Here is a 22663-nt window from a genome sequence, read left to right as displayed (position 1 = left end):
TAGTTCGGAAAAAAGGGGGGGGGGGTTATAAGAGAATCAAAGATTAAAAAAATAATAGTCGTCACTGGCTTTGGGACATCATCAACCTTTTATTTCATGATTCAACAATTACTAGTTCACAACAACATCTACTATCCAGCTCATGTGATCCCTTTGAATTGTATGGAATCTCAGACAAGACTAAAATCCTCCCTTAGATGGTATTAAGGGCTGGGATTTCATACTAGACCAGACTGAAACTTGTTTGGACTCTAAACAACACTGAAACCCTCCCTTCGATTGTATAAAGGGATGGGAATACATTGACTAGACACGACTGAAACTCTCGTATGGAATTGAATCCCAACAAGACTTGAGGGAAATCGTCCATTGGATTGGTTGTGAACAGAACAGCTGAGAATCTAAAGAGGACAGGACTGAAAACTCCTGTAAATCCAAACCCAACTTCACGGCCTGTTGTGGGTTAATAGTTATAAATATCAAACTGCAAAGTGATATGTTTTCAGCCCAATTAAGCCTTAGGCGCAAAAATCTCCGCCAAAGAAGACCAAGTTCCTGAGACTGCCACAATGAATCCAAAAACCACAATTGCACCATTACAAATCATAGATCTCCAACCCAACTCTTCCTTGAACGCTAAATAATAGAACATTGCAGGCAATACAAAGCTCAGCACAACACACACACTGCTTCCTACTAGTGAAAGAAAATCTGCAAAATTTGGCACCAAAAGTGCCACCAAGCTGACCCCTAACACCATCAACCACCTCAGCCACAAGCAGTACCTAGAATCACACAGCCTTCTTTCCACAACTTCATACACAGGGTTCATCATCAATGGAAAAGTGAAGAACAGGTTGATACAGAGTCCTAATTGAACCAGAGTGCTCACTAGTCCTTGTCCCAGATTGGTGGTGATGATATCTTTGGTTTCATTCCCGAAAGCAAAGTAACCAAGAGCACCAAATGCTCCAAACAGAAGAGAAATCACCGTCATGCCCAAACCTAAGACTCTTCCAAATTTCTCTTTGTCTTTAGCCTCTGATTCCAACGGCAAAATCATCCCAATTCCTTCAAAAGCATAGACTGCTACACCAACACCGTAGAAAAAGACAGAGAAACCCCCAAATGCTTCTAAAGCGGGTCTATGCTTCATAAAGACAAACACATCCTCCACCATAACTACACTCTTCGCTGCTATATCGACCGCATCAGCGATTATGCTTAAAGGAGCCAAGTGGGTCAAAGTTCGAATTGAATTCAACCCTAACTGAAACGGAAAGCAACCCCAGAGAAATAGGACTTTCGGGGATAAACTTAAAAAGGGGGATGTTTGTGTGCTATGGTTAACTAGATGTGCTAGGGTGTTGGAAATGAAGATCAGGTAGCTCACGCAGAACCCAGCTTGAGAAAGAACGATCATGGCGTCGACGGAGAATCTGCCGATGGGACCACAGATGGCGAAGCCTAGATCGCCGAAGGAGTTGATTTTGGAGAAACCAGTGATCGATTCGAGCTTACGGCGAGTGTAGACCAGGAGCATCATACAGTGATAGGTGAGAAAGGCAACGGCGAAGATCATGAGTAAGCCCGTGACCCATCCCGTTCGCTTGAAGCAATAGGGCAGACCAAGGACTCCAGCACCTACAATGGCGATGAAGATGTTGGCGAAGGTCTTGAAGTTGGTGGAAAGAGGAGGCGATTTCGTGAGAAGAGGAGTATCTTCTCGAGGGTATGGTGGCAAAGAGTAGGACGATGAACTTGCTTGATTCTCAAACCCCATTGGACTGGATTTCTGGGTTGTATTGTTGAAAATCTATGAATGGCTGCTTTTGATTTTCAATGTCCAATACTGAGAGAATGAATGGTAAATCTGTAGAAGGAAAAGGGGCAAAAAAAAAAAAAAAAAACAAGAAGAAGAATGGAATTCGGAATCGTACAGTGAGCAGCTAACAAACAGAGAGATGATCGTGGTTGGAGGAGAGGAAGGCAAAAAAGCTGAAGATTGGGATGAGAGGAAATCTCGTGAGGAACGTGATATGATGATCACGCTCCAGATAGGAGGAAGCCAATACGAAGTTGGATGGTGGGCTAAATTTAACAAGTTCGATGAATCGTTGAGCGAAGCAGTAAACGAGAAGATACTTTGATCAACATTTATTTATTTTATATATATATATATATATATATATATTGGCCACGTGTTTGTGATATATTTAATAATTAGTAATATCAAGTTGTCGACAAGTTGTCAATGAGTTAAAAAAAAAAATCAAATATTATAAGTTATAAAATTATGAACAAATAAATTGCCTGCTGATACGTGACAGAAGTGACGTGAATTTCCCCATCATACACTTTACTTTGTAAAAATATTAATGTAAAATGAAAATCTTTGAACAGTAAATATGGAAGTTTGAATGGTAAATTTTTCAATTTTTTTATTACATGAAATATTTGGATTTTTTTAATAAGATGCTAAAAATATTATACCACTGTTTAGAATTTTTTTAAAAAAAAGTATGATAATTTAAGATAACCTTTTTACCAAAAAAAATAATAGCTTAAAATAGCCTTTCAAACTATCTTAACTCTATTTTTTGTGATCTCTAATTTATGAGATCAATGATGAAATGATTTAATATAAGAAAATACTTTTATAAAATTATCAGTCTCTCTCAATTTTTCGTCTTCCTTCATTTTAAAAGTGTAAGAACATAATTATAACGCATTGAAATCTAATAATTTTTAAATAACAATTAAAAACAAAATTATTAATTATCACAATAAAATTCTCAAATAATAAAGTGTTTCATTTTAATTATTACACTCTGTTCCGTTTCATTACATAATAACCCCTACAATGTTATAGTAAATTAATGGCCACTGGACCAAATGTTGTTAAAATCACTATTCAAGTTACGGTTTTGCACTTGCATGTTTGAATCTGGTTAAATCTTATATCAACTCATCTAAAATCTAAAAACGTGAATTTATCTTGATTAACAAGAATTATGTGGCCTAGTGCAATAGTCAAGTTTTTAAAGACTGAATTTTAATAGATTTAAAATTATAAGAATTAGATTGCGCAAAATCAAATTTGAAGACTACATTAAGTTTGAAGGACCGAATTTCTAATGAATTAAAAATACATTAATCAAATAATTAATTTTTTATTTAAATGTATTTAAAATCTTGATTTTTTTATTATGATAATGACGATTTCTCATATTTATTTTGCGCGAACAAGCATAGTCACACAACCACACCATTAATTTATTTGTGATTCGACGTCAGACTCGTGAATTGTGAATTTCTACTTCTGATTTCTGAAGAATCAATAGTTAGTCTAATTTTAAAATCAGCGAGTTGTTGTAATTTTTCTTAATAGTATAATACAGATAATAATGCTCCATTTATTTTAAATTATAAAATATTTTTAAAAAAATTATCTTAAAATATAAGACACTTTAAATAAATTAAAATTTCATTAAATATACTAATTACAATATTATCCTTCCTCTTTCTATAATTAATTTTTGTTCCTTCTCTTTTTAATATATTAAATTATGAGTATTTTAAAAAATTTATATTTTTATTTTGAAAAGATAAAGTTATTAGTTATATTTAATAAAATTTATTGATATGTAAAATTTTATATAAAAATATCTTATAATTTAAAATAGAGGGAGTATCATGATGCTTTGCAATACTTTTGGGGAACACCATCCATCTTGCTTTTTTTTTTTAAAAAAAAAAGAATCCAGCACATTTTTCTGGTGCATTATAAAATGCTTATCTCTAATTTTAAAAAAACATAATCTTCAGTCCTCTAATTTTATCGGGTTTTTTTTTAATTCCTATAATTTTTTAATTATTTTTAATTCATATAGAAACTAAACCCATTAAAAAAAAGAAAACTATAGGATATGAAAAATGAAGATCACTCAATTTTTTTAAAAATTATAGAGACTAAAAATATTGAAAAAATATAAGAACTAAAAATAAATTTGATAAATTATAAGGATTAAATATTATATTTTTTCTTAATTTTAAAACAAATAAATTATTTTCGAGACAATTAGACGATGAAGAATTCAAACGTTCAGGAGCTTCAGACACTTTAAAGACAAATTCAAATTGAAAAAGAAAAAGACTTCTCTCCCAATTGATTCCAGAGAATCTTCGCAAAGTGTATTCTCTACCATCTTCATTGGCCCCTTGATTTGTTTTGGTTTTTTTTTTTTTTAAAGAAATTGACATAAATTATCAATGACGCTTAAAAGACTTTCAAAGTTACAAAACTTCCGCAAAACAGAGTTAGCATTGTGCTTTCAAACTACTACTGCTACTAATACTTTTCAAAGTCATCACAAGTGGTTCTTAAAATTATGGATTCAAAATATTTGTAATATTTCAATAAAATTGCCGTATACGTAGAAAATTATTTATCCTCAGAAGTACATTATTTATAAAGTATGAGTAACGTCTCAGGCTTGTACATTGAGAATGACAAGCTGGTGGAAAAGGGGGAAAGAGTGAATGGCTTTAGGTCCCAGGAGGTAGATTTAGTGATAGTTAGGTTCTTGCATAATTTTTTGAAAAACAAGTTATAAATATCAATTTAAAGAATTATAAATTTAAGAGTCTCAATTATAGATAAAATATTTGTGTTTTAAATGTAACTTTTAATTTGCAATTGAGATTTCTATTTGTGTTGTAATTGTTTGAATATAGGGTTAAAATATATTTTTATTTCACAACTTTTTTATTAGGAGTAATGAGTATTTTGTACTAATAAGTTTGGCAATTTTACCTCTGAATTATGTTTTCAAGGAAAAAAAATTTTTTTGTTAGTTGACTGTTAATTTTTTCATTTTCTGCTGATGTGGCATGCACATGGAGCTCACTTATTGTGACAAGTAAGACTAACAATGTCTTTTGATACTAATTTATTTTTAAATTATTTTTTCAAGAGCATTGAGCATCTTATAATCTTTTTTTATGGGCGTTGGATGTTTTGAAATCTTACTAAAATAAAATTTAATAATATTGTCAAAATATGATCTTAATATTTAATAATTAAAATATTATTATTGATAAATATTAATTCAAAAATTATAAATTATTTTTAAATATTAACAGTTAAATTAGCTTTTTAAAAATTTATAGATGACTTTTAATATTTTTATATATCGATCGTATTTTTAATATTGATTGAATTCTTTAAGTTTTTTTATGTCATTCTTTATAATTTTTTTTATCAAATAATAATATTCTTTTAAAATATTACACCACTCAATTTAATATTTCAATATCTTTTATATTTTGACATTTTGTATTAAAAACAAAAAGAATAAACCTTCAAATTAATAAAGAAAATTTTTTCATCTCATCTCTCCATTATTATCTTATTAAGTAACATTTTTGTGACACATTAATTGAATAAGTGATATCTTTTAAATAAATATTTTTATTAGCAAATTATTGATCTTGATTTGTTATATTTTTAATTTTACAATTAACACTGTTGCATAGTGCGTATAGGCAGTATTAAATTTGAGTAGGGCAGTATTTTAAAGAAAGATTGTTAATTGACCAAAAAAATTACAAAAAATGGCCTAAAAATTTAAAGAACACAACTAATATTAAAAATATAGGTAAGTTTTGATATGCACTAAAAGTGTAACGATTTGAATATTATCTTGAAGAGAAGCTTGGATATCAATATATATATATATATATATATATATATATATATATAAAAGAGAAATCATTTATAAATTTAAGATAAAGTTAGTTTGAGCATAGTTGTGAAACTCTTAAGTTAACTTTATAAGTTTAACATTTTTACTTTACAAAATCATATCAACTCACTCATACACTCAAACTATATACAAACTTGGTTAAATTCATGAGTTTACTTTTGAATTTATCATTTTAATATTTTTAACTTATAAAATCATGTTAATTAATTTATAAATTTAGACTAGATGCAAGTTTAATTAAATTTGTTAAGCTCGTCAATTTTTTTTTTAGTTGAGCGAGTTAAGTATATACTATGAAAAATTTAATTCATAAAAGTTATAAGACCTAATTTAAAAAAAAAACTTGACATGCAAAAACTAATAATAATAAAAAAGAAAACAAAAATACTAAAAATAAGTTCCCATGTTTTAAAATTTTAATGTCTTGTATATGATAATTTAGGAATATAGATGGGTTTAATTTCAATAATTTATATTTTTAATATATTTAAATTAAATTATAATTATATTTTAATGGTTATTTATCAATAGGAGTAAACGCTTATGAGTTTACGATTTGAGTTTGTAATACGAGTTTACATTCCTGTCATGATTTTATTTAAACTTATGAGTTTAACAACCTTGATACTCAATACTCTTAAAAAAAGAGTTTGAAAGTAAATTAACACCAAAAGATATAGTTAGAGCCTTCCCTATTATTATATGTGGATTTCATACATATGTCACGTCAATAGTAAAAAAAGATTAACGATTAACTAACAAAAGAGATTATTTGCTCGTAAAAAAATAATTTAGAGATAAAATTGCCTAACATACCAGTATCTAGTGTTTCTTGAAAAAAAATTCACAAATAAAAATACACATTAACTCTTGAATATAAATATCTACACTTTATTTTTTAAAAATTATGCTAGGGATCTAACTGTTCTTAAGTCAATCTCTTGAATCTTAACTGTTATCTTCGTTTTTTTTTTTTTTAAAAAAGGTCACATCCGTTTACTCTTAAAATCGCGAAACATTTTGCCAGGATGGGATCAAGATTTTATTTCATTCACCGCTAAATACAAGTCTTAATAAATCCCTTCTCATCCATCGAATAGAATGGAATCTATGGATAAATGGTGTATTGTTTCTTACTTTTCATATCTTCCCAATATGTTGTCTCTTTTAATTATCAATCTAGTGTTAATTTTACTCTCTTTTCATCCTTGTTTTCGTGTAGTTCTCGCATCCTAATTTTAAATTAAGCTTAAATATAAGCCCTTGTTTAATTGACAGAGCAAGTAAACTAAGTTCCTTTCATTTAATTCAGTATAATTACTATTGGCATTTATAAAGTAAGATCCAATATCAATACTGACATTGATTTCAAAAGTGTTATAATCATGGTGCTCAAATTTTTTGAGGATTAATCTCACAGGTGCCAGCTATAAAAATACCCTAGACAACATAAAAAAAAGGTGTTATAATCATATCCTATTTCATATTCATATTTTTAACAAGTAGTACTGTTATTTATATTTAGATTTCATGCCATACATATATGCATGATCCGATGCCCAATTTGCCCACAATCTTTAAATATTTTTTTTAAAAAAATTAATCTTTTAATCCTTTAACTTTTAATTTATTTGTAACTCAGTCATTCAACTATGACTTGATGTGACTCAATCCCTTAACTTTTAACTTCTTTATAACTTAATCCTCATTTTTCAATTTTTTTTCAAGAATCATCCTTATCAAATAAGAAAGATAAAATAAATATTCATATATTACTCTAAAATATCATCTTCTTACTTTTTGACGTGAAATTTAAGTTAATATGAAAAAAGAGAGCTAACAAAAATTGGAGGACTAAATGATAAATAAGACAAAAATTGAATGATTAAGTTATAAGCGAATTAAAAATGGAAAGATTGAGTTGTAGTAAGTTATAATTGAGAGATTGAGTTATAAATAAATAAAAAATTAAAGAATTAAAAGATTGATTTTTTTTTTATTTTTTGTCCAAGCTATAAATATAAAACTCATCGAAGAATCGTCCAAATAATTCGCCCTAGAGCGATTGAATCAATATCTCTTTCGCGAATTTATTTCTATTATTTTTTGTGCACAAGATATCTCAAGTTGGTTGCCAACCACTCCGTTTTAATTGCGATATATGAGGAAAAACTAAATAAATTTTAGGAGATAATTATTAATATAAAATATAAAATTTACACAAAAAGGTATTATGTATAAGTCAATAAGTCATGTAGTTTTTCCATCTACTATTTAGTATTTATTATTTTTTTATTTTAAATTATAAAATATTTTTAAATAAAATCTCATATATTAATAAACTTCATTAAATATATTTAACAATATTATTTTTTAAAATAAAAATATAAATTTTAAAAAATACTCATCATTTAATATATTAAAAATAAAAGAGATGAAAATTAATTATAGAGAGAGAAAAAGTAATATTAAAATTAATGTATTTAATAAAATTTTTATTTACTCAAATTATCTTATATTTTAGGATGAAGAAACTCTTTTAAAAAAACTTTATAATTTGGGATAGAAGGCATAATATCTACTACTAATATTTAAAATGATTAAATGAGTGGCTTAAATTGTGAAAAATGTTTTTAAGATATTATGTGATCCAAGTTTTGGTGACGTAATTGAATATTTGACTATGAATTATCTAAAATGAAATTTTGAATTGAGTAATAAAATTAGTTTTATGACTACGTATCTAATGCATGGTGTATCATGTTCATGTATGGATCCAGACGCGTGGTCTTTCTTAAATATTATAATTTTATGTTAGACGCGCTGTCGCTTTGCCCATTCACACCACAGCTTTGCTTTGTCCAGATCATTGCCAATGTCGTTTACTAATCATCGTCCCAAATAAAAAACAAGATAAGGGCACGTCGTTTAACGATTTGTGTATTGTGTGGTTGCAGTGTTGCACTGTAAACTACATAAAGAACGCGCGCAAGAAACGTGTGTCTGCTGCGCATGAAATTGGATTAAAAATTAAAAAAAATTTAAAATCCGGTTAAAAACGAATTAAGAAAATCTTATTTGAATTTAAAATGTTAAATAATAATAGAAACAGAATATAAATAAATAACTAGATGTTACACTGCGCGGGACATTAATTCATTTAAGGGATATGGATAGAATGGAAGAGATACTGTAATGACTTCAATTTTAAAAAAAGGATAGAAAAATAGTATTATAAAATTTTAATAGAGAAGACATGTAAAAGAAAAAAGACAAAACATGATGTAGATCCTCTAAGAATTTGTTTAAAGATCCCAAGATATAGTCAAAAGTCGCACCCACTGAAAGTGGAAAAAAAAAAGATTATTGATCGATGAATTAAAACTCTAAGAAGACTCGTCCTTAGATGCCATATTATAAACATGGCACCGCAAGAGAAAACCAATATTTTCACAGAACTCTTGTATTCAACCATGAACACAACCCATAAGTAATCAACTTACAAAAAAATATCAATTTTTATTTAATTCTCTTCTTCCCAAAATAGTTTACAATATGAGCCTTTAAATAAGAAAAGAATAATCCTGCTATATGTTATACTCTTTGCAAGATAAATAATCCCTTTGAATTAAAAAATAAATAATCCCTTAAATCCTAGTTGAGATAGTTGAGCCCACAATGCCTACTTAATTGGCACCCAACTAGAAAAACAAAACAAATGATAAAATAAAGATAATTCGCTTAATTTAATATCTTAACAATATTCTAATTTAAATACACAAAAAATTAAGAGAATTAGAAAATCATTTAAATAATTCAAAATAATTAAATGGTCCTTTAAATCTCCTTAATAAATATAATCCCTTAAATCGTAAAAGACTCTTTTAAATAATAAAATTACTTAGAAAATAAAAAATAAGATGAATAAATTGGAAGCTCTCTTGAATGAGATCTTTTATTGTATACTTCTATGCATATTGATTAGAAATTGAACACTTCGTGAATTTCCATTTGAAATACAGTTACCACACGAGCCGTCGTGTAGGATATCATTTGGAGTGCCACGTATACTTTTCAAATCTCTTTTCTGGTAGCATTTCTCTCACTTGATTGGTATCATATAAAATGATAGAATTGCCCTCCAGGTTTGTGTCAAGAAAATAAATTAAAACTTCTAATCTCACTTCTCCATTTTATTTACAATCGAACTCATTAAAAATTTCATTATCTCCTTCCAGTCCCTTGAACCAAACAAACTATAATCATATTTGTTTTGTTCTAGAATTTGTTTCTTCCTTATTGTATAAAAAACTTATTTTCTTTTAGAATTTGCCACCGGTATTAAATTTTTTAGTCTTTTTTATACACTTCTTTTTTTGTCATCAAATGACTTATTTTAGAATTTTACCCTACGCATCTTAAAAATATATAGAACAATTTATTATTTCGAGGGGATGTGATCAGCACAAAAATTTAAATTTAAATGGATTTTATTTTATAATTTATTATCTAGCATACATAGAAAAAACAAATTATTTATTTAAGGATTTCTTAGCCTTGCTTATATTAAAATATAAATAATACCTTATCTTATTTTAAAATATTTGATCGATTAAAATAACTTGTTCCATTTTATAATTTATTATTTCGTGCGCAGTAAAAAATTATTTAAAACTTATTACCACATGCATTCTATGTATAAAAAAATTTATTTCTTTTATGTAAAAATATAATCAACATTTATTTATTTATTTCAAAATTATTATTCGTATTTCCTTCAAACCACAATATAAATCATGAATTAGTGAAGTCATGTTTTTTAAAAAATCTTACTTGAGTTTAATTAAATAATAATAGAAACAGAATATAAATAAATAAATAATTCCCTTCTCCGCATCATTATAAACACAGCGAAAAAATGATAAAATAATTAATGTGATGGATAGCTTGCAGGCTCGGTCCAAATATGTCACATCTGGGACAATTGTCAAAACAGCTTACAACAGGCCAGGCCCTTATCACTGACGTTCCTATCAAGAAGCGTTTTTTCTCTTAAAAAAAAAAATAAAAGAAGAGAGGCCCAACAATACATTTGCGAAAATATGTTTCATGTATCATAAAGTATAGTACTACAAACGTGTAACGTTACTAATTTGAAGAAAATACATATGTCAAACTAGTCAGAAAAATTCCCCTACGATTTGTATAAACGAAACTATGTACAAATCACAAGAAAAGTGTGAGCATCTATAGACATAAAGAAATGAAAGAATTCAAGAGAGGACGCCCTTGAGAAGGTCCAAGCCTTCAGCTGAGATGCTCCTCCTCTTGTGCAACACAGGAACTTGCAGCTTGGGAGGAGGATGCTGGGAGAAACAGACAACGACAACAGTTAGATTGTCGCATGTATTACGTTGGAGCGCTTCTATGACGAGCGCTTTCGCACACCTCGCAGGATCGTTGTGTTTCATCAGCTCTTTCCTCACTGTCGTCACCGCACACTGGCTGCTCATCACGTCCCACAACCCATCACACCCCATTATTAAGTACTCGTCGTCTTGCGTTAACTCCACCTCTTCGATCTCTGGTTCTGAGATTAGTGGGCTCTTCGATCCTTTTGACCCCTTGATGTGCCAGTCTCCTAGAGCCCTTGCCACCGACAGCTGGCCGTTCAGGTATCCGTCGTAGATCACTCCGCCCAGTTTCTCGATTCTTAATCTCTCCGATGTGCAGTTTGGCTTGTGATCTTTTGATAGTTCAATGGCTCTGCCTCGTTTTCCCAACACAGCTCGAGAATCGCCTATATTAGCTATCATCATACTTCTGCCAGCATGAAAAAAACATGCCAATTACTTACACACACACGCGCTATAGATTATTTTATATACAGAAAGTAGAAAAGTAAGTCTATAGGCATCTTGATTGTGTTTTGGTTGTAGTCTCTATAGCTTTATTATATTTTGTTGTTGTTCTTTCTTTTAATTTTATCTGTCTACAATTTTAATTACCATAGTTTTAAAAATGGACAAAAGAACCATGACTTGTCGTCTCAAAAGAATTAATTTTACTGATATATGCTCTATTAACCCTCGCTGTTGACGTGTACTTAATATTGTGTTCGTTCCTCATATTCTGTTTAATCTAAATATATATACAACGAAGCTTTTTCCCTCTTATCTTTTATTTTTAATCACACACAGTCAATTTATTTTTATGTCAGCAAAGAGGCTAACAAGATCATAAAAAAATTAACTCTGTCAGTGCCATGGCATGGCATAATGTTACATGCATTTTTTAAATTATAAAAGCAAATATTGCAGATAGATTAAAGTAAAGAAACTGTGGACATGTACAGCGAAATAAACCTATATAAACTAAATACAATCACATTACAGGAACCTACTGCTGTATGTATTTATACGTGTATATATATATATATATATATAGACACTATGGTGGTTATCACGTACGTACCTTCCCATCATGAGGGCTATCAAAGCAGTGGTGCCTGAAGACATATCAAGAGAAATGGCATCTGCTAATGCGTGATCCACCTTCACAAATGAACTCTTGATAGCCTTTCTGATGCTGCAAGGGAAGTTTGAGTCCGCAGTGATAAACTTGAGGATGTTCTTTCTCGTAAACAATGCTGCATCCGTGCCTCCGTGCCCATCAAATATCTGTCATCAATGTTAATAATATATAAAGAACCGCCTCTGTAAGTATAGACAATACAAGGCAACAGAGACGATGCTGCAATAACTTTGAACCTATACACAGATTTGATTCAGATATATACATATATAGAAATATTACCCCATAAAAAGCTCCAGGAGAAGGAAGGCGACTTCCTGGAGGAACATGTTCATGGAGATCATCGACAGCGATGAATTCATCCTCCATGTACTGCTTCGGTCCTTTTTCAGAACAGCTTCCAGATCGAAATATAGGCCAAAACTCCGATTTCTCCTCCGTCGTCGTGGCCGCTGTTTTCAATTCTACACTCACAATATCTGCTTCCTAGACACAACACAATCCAACATAAAGCAATATGCTTGTAAGACTGCAAAATCTGTGGAACGATATATAAAATAGGAAAAAATTGGACAAACCGAATCGGCAAGGAAGGTAGAACTAGCGCAATGACGCATGGCGGAAGCGTCTCTAGGAGGCTTGCCACTACAAGACTGATTTAAATTAGTGCCTCCATTAGGATCCTCCATGAATGCACCTCCATCATTGCTGCCGCCACTTTTCATCGTCGTCGGCGTTTGATGAGGAGGAGACAAGAAATCAGTCCCAGCTGGGGCAGTAATCGTTTTCCCATATAGAACACCGTCACATATAATGATGAAGGAGCGAGTATTAAATATTCCACTTGAATGCGATCATGAGAATGAAGAATGAGATCGAAGTGAAGAAGAAAATGGTTTGATTAGGGTTGGGATGTGAATGGAGAGAGGGAGAGAGAGGGGTGATGATAAATGAAGGGAGAAGGGAAGAGTGAGAGAAGTGGAAGGAAGGTGAATGGCAATGGCAAGTTTCACGGACGCCATTGTAGGAGAGGCTGAGAGTGACACGTGGCTCCCTCACCACGCCATCTCTCTTTCACTACTTTACCGGATGCCCTTGTGTCTCTCTTTTTGATCCTTCTAATTAAGCCACCCTTCTTGTGCTGCCCAGTTTCTCTTCCACCTATAATAATGCTTTTTATCTATTTCTCAGTTAAGACTTCTAATTTTTAATCATTAATATATATGCCTAGTTATGATTGATCTTTGGTTCTTTTACTGCCACCGGTATCTTCATAAATTCTTCTCACCTGTACTTGACGATTTGTGTGGCTTGAACGGAGTATTGAGTTCAGCTTCTATGCTCTTCGCGTGGGATAAGATTTGGATGCATGGCTGAGGTATTTAGTTTAAACGGTTGATATTTAAAACTTTTAATTGTTAAAGTTATAAGATATTTTTGCACTTGAACTATTTGGGTAGGAGCATTAGCTGGCACTAAACCTTTTCGTGAATCATGTTTCTGGTTCTGTTGGGTTTGCTAAGCGAGGTATTGGTTGCTTTTGTTGTGCTTTGTTTATAGTTTTCTTTTCACCATTACTTGGTCCATTTTGTGTTCGGGTTTGATGAGCTTCATGGATTTTTTGTATTCAGTTTCTTTATTAGTGACAGTACTATTCTTAACCAAAAAGACGACAGTTCTATTCAGGCGCAAAAAAAAAAAAATGTTATACTTTTTTGTTGTGCCATATTTTCTGTCCACAATTAAAAATAGTAAAATATTGTTCTAATAATTAACAAATTAATTTTGACCATTAATTGATTAAAAAATTAAAAAAGTACAAAAACAAAAAAAACACAACAGTTACCAAATAAAATCCTTAAAAATTTTCTAAATTACAAATAAATATAAAGACACCAATATAAACATACTAACACATTATTATGTAATTGTGAATGTGAGTTGGGTAATCTTTCAACAACGCGACGAATTAAGGTTTAAATTTTTGCTAAAAAGGTGCCTATATTTAGCATCTAGTTATGTTTCAAATATAATTACCTTTAATAAAAAAATACTTATTAATAAAAAATTATTATTTATTTACAATATTTTTTGACTTTTGTGCATTCTAAATATAAAGAATCCTCATTTTATTTCTAAACTTATTACTTATAAAATAATTAAAAGATAATTTGAAAATCATATAAATATAAAATATGCTAATATGACATCTTAAAAATGTAATGTAAACATAATTTTTAAATATTAGTAGTCATGGTCATGACATGTTTTGATTTTTTAACAAAATAAAAAGAAGCATGACAAAAAAATGGAAAAAAACAAATGAATTTTTGTTTTTAAAAAAGGAAATGGTGGGTCTATGAGAACAGTGATATTTTGTATATTTTGCTATATATAAAAAAAATAAGATAAGATAGCACGCCACTAGGTTTAGGTCATTCTGGTTATGTCATGCGTTGACTGGTGAGTGGGGTTGTTGTCACATAGCACGCCAAATGTATGTACACAAACACACACACACACACACATTATAGCACTTTTAGTATAATAATCAGTAATCACTTCAAGACTCAGGGGTATTGACGTGTTTAGTAATTTTTGTCATATCTTGACCTCTTGAAACGTTTAAAAAACGAATAGGCTTTTTAAGGCGTGCTATTAACTCTATATGCACTTAACACCCCGTAGGAATCATCTCTGCGTTGTTCAGCTTACCAAAATACTGGAAGTATTGGAAGGTTAAATTGGTCAAGGTAGTTAATTTGTTAATTATCTAATTTGATCCTTAGATCCTATATATAGGGTTGAGTATAGTGTATTGAGGTAGGGAGGTATATTGTATAACCTCACCTCACTCCATGTGGGGTTAGTTCTCATCACCCTTTAGTTAAGGGTAGGTTGATGTTTTTGATCTATTTGTTAATATTGATTTATTGTTGAGATCAGTTTTGGGTTTATTGTTTGTGCTGTTAACCCATATAGTTTTGTTCAAGTTGATTGGAAGAAGCACCGGCCACGGGGAATGAAAATGCTAGAGACGCGTCTTCTATTATAAAGAAGGCCTAATAATGAGCCCAAAAAATTAAAAATGATGAGAATGGATTGAATGAACAAACCTTTTTCGTGATCATGTAATCTGGTCATATGTAAGATATAAATGCAATGTATTTCGGTAGCATATGAAATTAAACGAAGCACGATTGGTTTGATCGAGTAGAATAGAAGATAGTCAAGATACTCGATGCCTTTTCATTAAGAAAGGTCTCATATTCAAATCATGTTCAGGACAGTTGATCGCATTTATGACGCAACATTGCTCGACTCTACCGATTGCCTAATGATGACAATTATGGGAAAAACATAAGGCCAGTTTTTTTTTTTTATCAGAATGAAATTAAAAGAAAAAGAATGTGTTTGACAGTGAACAAAACACTAAAATAAAGCTGTGAATTGATAAAGAGGTGAGAGTCTTGAGGTGATGAAAATACGGAAATGGGGATTTAATGACTTTATTGATAATCCCCTTTCTTACCTCTCAATCACCCTATAAGTTTAGTTTTTTTTTCATTGTATCCATTTTTCTATCGTTTCTCAGGTTTATTTTAGTTCATTTTGTTCTATATAAATCATTTCACTCATTTTCAATGACCAAACAGGTTCATACTCTTTTGTAATTCTTTTATTTTTAAAATTCTTGAGCCCACTTTTCTACATAAATTAAATAATTATATGTCTTATCAATTTACAAGAATATCATCAATTTTTGTTATTCATGTCAGTCGATCGATTTTAATAGCATTACTTTCTCTTTAAACAATATAAATCAAATCAATAAAAATTAAATTTGTTGGGGGATCGAATTGAATATTAAGATATATAATGAATGATTAAGAGTTCTATCATCCATTATATACAATCTCATATTTCATGAATTTTTCTGCATTTTCTATGAATATACTATATGTATTTTTATATTTATAAATGTAGAATATTCAACCAATAGATGTTAGGTTTAGCAGAAGGGGCTAATCTTTTATAACATGATGAATCAAGGTTTGAATCAATTTTAAAAAAGATATTCATATTTAGTGCCTGATCATGCATAATGATAATTGATGAATATGGAAGTGATATGTTTAGAAGCTTTTACTGGATAAGCAGAACTATCATTATGTTAATTAGACACTTGCAATAACACACTTCATAACGATTTGTCTCGTATATGTTCAACGCATTGGACATGTAGTGAAAGATGAGGCACCGAGCACTAGGATGCTATAGATTAAGGCATGTGATGATCACTAAGCACTAATTAATTTCTCGCTGTAATCAGAGTTCAATGCCAAGAAGGGTATGTGTGTGTGTGTGTGGAGCTATATTAAGAATTTAATTATGATGATCAAGATTAACTTCAATCTCAAACCAAATCAATTAGAAATCAGTCTTCCTTGAAATTTATAGATTTTGTTAATTAATGGAGCATTAATTAAGATATTTAAATAATTATTCTAAAAACGGTGTGTTGCACACATTCAGCACCAACGATAACTTACTCTCATGCCCCCACCCCTAACACAGTAACACACACATTAGCGAAGGCAAACACTAATTAGTGTGGCACTATATAATATATGGTTCCGCATTCTGTACTCATCATCCAAGGGGTGATCTAGACCCCTCATTTTATCTAAAAATAATTTCTGTCATTGATTTTAAATAAATTTTTAAATATTTTATTTGTAAAAATAAAAATTATAAAAAATTTTATTGTTAAACTTGGATTGCTTTCGGTGCTCATTACATGATGATCACTATCATACACATCACTTCTGACGAGCTAGATCTAGACAAACCAAGTTTAAATTTTTATTTTTATTTTATATTTATCAAAATAAAAATGCATAAAAAGATCAATTTTTTTAATAAATCTGTTAATAATCAATCTTATTAGAATATATTTAATCTGAATGGTCCAATTTAATAGAAAATTTTTTATGTCTTTTATAAATTGACCATCCAGATATATTCTATACAGTCCAAATATAATATGAATAATTTAATTTAATATTAATTTTTTAAATTTTTATAAATTAATTATCTAGATATATTTTAGACACTCAAGATTTAAAAATAATTTTTTTATAATTTTTATGTTTATAAATATAATATTTAAAAATTAATTTAAAATTAATGATAAAAATTATTTTGAGATAAAATGAAGGGCCAAGATCACCTTGAAGTGTGCTCATCAGATCCTATAATACATATAGTTAGCTCACAGAGCTGTGATGTAATTGGAAAGCTATCCTTTCAAAAGACTTTCAATGGCTTGTACTGGAAGAGGAAAAAAAGGTTACAAAAGAAAGTGACTTGCTATTTCACCCCACTAAGAAAAGGCTAATACTAAATGAGCATTAAAGATCCTTTAATATATAGGACAATATGATTAAAATGTTACATGAGATCTAACCAACCCACAAAACGATGACATCATTAATTAGATGTACAATACCACCAGTCTGGAAATTTGTCGCGACGCGGAGGAGAGGGGTTCCGGCGTTCCGCTCACCTGGCCTGGTTCCAGGAAAGACGGCAGAAACGCTCCTGTTTAGATGACCGAGGATGGTGACACGTGTGAAGATTGTATATGAGGGACACGTGGAAGCCAGCAATGACGTGGGAGGGAGGGGTACGATGGCACGTGAAATAAGCCCCACTCCCTATCATTCGGATCTATAGCGTAGGAGCCGTTCCTGACAGCTGGTCCTGATGATATCCGAATTTAAATTCAATACCTGTGCTTGCTATAAGCACTGACTATCTGTATTTTTTTAAATTATTAAAATTTATATTAATAATTATAAATTTATATTTTATTTAAAATTAATAAATGAGTAAGTTATTTCACTGTTGATTTAAATTTTAACAATCTAAATAACAAAGCCGTTCAACACTTGTGTTAAATACAGTCACGAATCTAAACCCGATGATATCCCCGTCCTCCCAAAAGCGACACACGATGTCCTCTTAGGCTTCCGCCAGAAGAGAAGACGTACCGTGCTTTGTTTTGGTTGTGGAATCCTTCATGTTTTTGGTTGTTTTTGTTGATGGAGTGGTGGTTCATGGCTAAAAAATAATCAGATCTTCATAGCCAATTTTGTGGTGGTGGCATTTCTGGGGTGCTAGTGATAGATGTCTCTTGAACCATAGCTCATCGTCTTTGTTTCTTTTTCCTCTTGCCGTGTCTATTTTGCTGGCGTTCATTGTTGTGTGCGCTACTGTGGGATTCGCTTATGGCGGCTCTTCCCTAACCTCTTTGATTGCTTCCTTATAAAGGTGGGACCCCTTGGGTGGCTCCATACCATCTAAATTTTAACATACATGGTTTAAATTTAAAATATTATTATATATTATATTTATTTAAATAAAAATTACAAAATAATTTTAATAAATTTTTTATTTTTAATTTAGTTTAAATTTAATTTAAAGGGTCTAATTTAAGATTAAAGTTTTTATAATTAATGTATGGACTATGCGGAGTATATCTGGATAATCAATATATAATAATATAATATATATATCATATTAAAAATAAAAAATTTATTAAATTTATTTTATAAATTTTATTTTAATAAATATAATATGTAATAATATAATAATAAAATTTAAATTTAAACTATTCATATCTCATCTCAAGAATGAGCACTTGAGATGAGTAAGAAAATCAATTCCCTCCAAACCCCCAAACCCGTTGTTGGCGTTTTTTCTCTTCTTTGGATTCTGGTGTGTAACACCCTAAAAAATACAAACTGATTTTTCACAAATTATTAAAATCATTATTATGGTAAAAAATTTTCTTACCATGATACATCCAAGACATAACACAAGTCTTAAAATATTTAAAAAGGTAATTAAAATTATGAGGGATAGACATAATCCTCATGGCATGATATTCAAATCAGATCATAAATCAAGAGGGACAGACATAATCCTCTTGGTCATATAAATACTTTTAATAAAAAGGATTAGAGTTTACATGCTTCACAAAGAAGATATGTCCTAAGTTGGCACAAGATACATTGTATAATTCAAAATAAGAGGCAACATAAAAGATGGTGTCTCATATACCACAGTTACACTTCTGGTGCTTTCTCGGCCGGACTCGCTCCTGTAAAAATATTAACCACGGGGAATGAGACTTAAAAGTTGTAACAGCCCTCTGGGTCACCCCGCCTCCCCGAGGTTTTTTCCCAGCGCTGGACACTCTCCCCCCAGGTCCCACAACAGGACGACCCCACCCTTTACGGTGAGCATCAGGAGACAAAGGCTTCCCCGCAGTAGTATGCGGATTATTCCCCTTGCGGAGAGCTCCCCAGATTCGAACCACAAACCTCTCCTACATAGCGAATGTTGAGGCAGAGTCTGGTACCATTGAACGGTGGGGTGACCCAGAGGGCTGTTACAAAAGTCCCAATAATCAAAAATTAATATGTAATGATGCATGCGGTTGTAACTAATCATGCGATTGCTAAATGGGCACACAAAATATTTAACCAAACAATATTTTCAAATAAACCGAACAAGTATTTAATTTGCATGATTGCACCTTATATCCTCCTTTCGCCATGCTCGGATGCCAAATCACCGAGCCAAAGGTGAGTTGGACCAAGCGACACGCCACTCATTGGGTCCAATGAGGGCTTACCACGTGGTAATAATTAATTGAACAGAAATTCCCATTAACACCATACATTAAAATACCCTGACAAGTCATGCATCATTCAAATATCCAAATAGAAATATATCCAAACAATACTATCTCATCATGACAAAAATAAATTTTTAACCCACTTGGCAATAATTTCAAACAAGTATATACAGTATTTATTTTCAATAATTCATAATTTTTCCAACAATAAAACAACACATAACCATTCACAAACACACCCATCACAACACATTAATAATGGTTACCTTGTGTCTTGAATAATAAGTTCCCCTTCACAATTTCTCTTTCACTACTATCTTTGTCAACACAATCTACATAGTTATTTCATAATATTATATATTAATTTTACATTAAAATAAATAACTCTAATTTAAAGAGTTAGAAAGTCTTAGATCTATAATCTATATTAACACTAATTTAAGATTTATGCCTCATTTAACTTCCTAAATTCTTTTCTAAAATTCTCGTACCCTAATAAACTATTTTTAAGCCTCAAATTACTTCTAGTATCACAATTTCATCCTTCTATATTCTAAAAATTTATCCAAAAATAAATTAAAAATTTTAGAATTTTCCATAACCTCAAAAATACTTATTCATACTTAAATAAATATTTAATAATCAGAGGTTCATCCCTACATCTCAGATTCAACATAAATTCAACCATATAGATCTAGAGTTTAACTCAAAAATTCTTAAACATGAGTTTCAACCTCAAGAAAATATTCTATAATATTTATTACATCCCTAAGAGCTTTAACCTATATTTTTAATCCATTAGATTAACTATCCTATAGAAAAATCTTAATCAAAATATTTACTCTATTCTGCAAAATAATCATATCACTAGAAAGCTAATATTATTTAAAAAATAACTATAAAATTAATTTTGTACTTAAATAATTTTTTAAATGCTAATCTAAACAGGAAAGTTGGAACATACCTAAAGAAAAAGAAAATAATCCCCCCTTGCGAGAAGACGCCGAGCAACGTGAGAGGAAGAGAGAAAAATAATATAAAAATGGGATTTTAGGTCCCACAATTATATAAAAAAAAATTATAGGTCTGAATTTAATTATTCAAACCTTTAGGCCATTACTTACAATTTCATAAATTGCACCTTGGACCATTAGTTACAATTTTCACAAATTGCAAAAATATTTTTTTTACTTCCTTCTGCGTCTCCTCGCCTGTGCCTCCTCCTTTTATATGTGAGGAGGCACCTCACCTTCCCACATCTAATCAATGTGGGACTTCTACAGTGTCCTTTTTTTTTCTTTCTTTTTTTTTTTAACTCACACACACACATAATTTTTTTTTTTAAATCTTAAAATTATATCTTAACAAAATATTTTTTATATAATTTTAAACTTAAATTTTTAATTCATAATTAAATTTCTAAACATATTATTATTTCTGAATAATCTCAAATAATATAAATTTTTATTATTATTATTTTTTTAAAATTCAAGATGTTATATGGTGCAGCTGCATGCTACGACAGGGGTGTTTCTTGTGTCTCCCTTGTTTTGTTGTTTAGGGTTGGGATTTTTGTGGCCTTTTTTTGTTTCTAGACTGTTGCTTATCCTTATATTCGTTTGTTTTGGTTTCTAACAATTTACTTTTCCTTTGGTAAAAATTAAATAAATTAGAATATAGACATATCTTACTGGCTACTTTAACCTTAAGAGAGGGCCAAAAGAGAGTTTTTTTTAATAATTTAATAAAATAAAGTATCATTAAATCGGTAGATAAGATCCAGTCCCTCTATTAAAAAATATAAGACATTTTTAATTAAAACTCACTTCTTAATAAAGTAGTTACCTACTTTTCAATTAACTCTATCTTTTTATATCTACTCCTATTAAACATCCTATAATAAATATAAAGTTATTATTAATAAATTTTTTTTAAAAAACAATGATTACACTTTAAAAGATTTAAAATATATTATATTTTTTAATATTTAACTCATCAAAAAATACTTTATATTTTAAATAGAAGGAGTAAATATTTCGAAAAATTAAAGTGTGATATAAGTGGAGGGTAACGTTTTCAAAAAATCACCGATATTGACAAGCGTTACATAACAGAGAAATATGGGGTAAATAAATAAATAAATAAAACAGGAAGTCTGATTACTATTTTCACCTAATAAAAAAGGGCCGATAGGATGAAAACATTAAAAATTGTCTTATAACATTTGTATGTTTAAAATGGTAGAAAATATTAAATTAGCTAATATTCCATAATACGTTGTTATTCTTATAAAATTAACAATAGGTTTGTGATAAGAATTTAATATCAAGGCTAATGTTCCTGTGATCTAGTGACATGAATGAAAATTTTATGTAAGCAAAAATCATGGGTTCGATCTTGATTGTAAACTCAAGCCATCAATCTTATAAAATAATTTATTTAGTATTAATTCGACCTGTGATAAATCATAAATTAGCTGCTTTAAAAGTCATATTATTAAATGGAAAAATGGGGCCAAAAGGCACCCTTGTTAGTTAATGGGGATCGCTTTCATTCCCGACCATTTTACTGCTCTCACATACTTATCCACAGAAATTTAAGAAAATAAATTTTTAAATAAATTAAAAAAAATATATCCAATAATTTTTAAATA

General features: G+C 30.0%; 2 protein-coding genes across 2 annotated transcripts; both read right to left on the bottom strand.

Moving 5' to 3' along the window:
* Positions 1-65: 65 nt before the first annotated feature.
* Positions 66-2112, bottom strand: LOC129311139 (amino acid transporter AVT3C-like). The gene has a single exon (XM_054953172.1). The coding sequence runs from the start codon at positions 1781-1783 to the stop codon at positions 512-514; it is 1272 nt and encodes a 423-aa protein (XP_054809147.1). The 5' UTR covers positions 1784-2112; the 3' UTR covers positions 66-511.
* An 8761-nt stretch (positions 2113-10873) lies between these two features.
* On the bottom strand, positions 10874-13361 carry LOC129312059 (probable protein phosphatase 2C 47). Its single transcript, XM_054954621.1, has 4 exons — positions 12881-13361; positions 12585-12788; positions 12243-12448; positions 10874-11591 (listed from the first exon to the last, which is right to left on the bottom strand). The coding sequence occupies exons 1-4, from the start codon at positions 13025-13027 to the stop codon at positions 11042-11044; spliced, it is 1107 nt and encodes a 368-aa protein (XP_054810596.1). The 5' UTR covers positions 13028-13361; the 3' UTR covers positions 10874-11041.
* Between the last annotated feature and the right edge of the window lie 9302 nt (positions 13362-22663).

The sequence above is a fragment of the Prosopis cineraria genome, unplaced genomic scaffold (assembly GCF_029017545.1).
Source record: "Prosopis cineraria cultivar Desert tree isolate PC_DT_omini unplaced genomic scaffold, ASM2901754v1 PC5, whole genome shotgun sequence".
NCBI lineage: Eukaryota > Viridiplantae > Streptophyta > Magnoliopsida > Fabales > Fabaceae > Prosopis > Prosopis cineraria.
The sequence above is the reverse complement of the archived record's forward strand: the minus strand, read 5'-3'. Positions and strand labels throughout refer to the sequence as shown.

Coding starts and splice junctions, on each gene's coding strand:
- LOC129311139 (XM_054953172.1), bottom strand. CDS start 1,783: ATGGGGTTTGAGAATCAAGCAAGTTCATCGTCCTACTCTTTGCCACCA.
- LOC129312059 (XM_054954621.1), bottom strand. CDS start 13,027: ATGAAAAGTGGCGGCAGCAATGATGGAGGTGCATTCATGGAGGATCCT. Junction 12,789..12,880: donor CTACCTTCCTTGCCGATTCG/GTTTGTCCAATT, acceptor TGTTGTGTCTAG/GAAGCAGATATTGTGAGTGT. Junction 12,449..12,584: donor CTCCTGGAGCTTTTTATGGG/GTAATATTTCTA, acceptor CATTGATGACAG/ATATTTGATGGGCACGGAGG.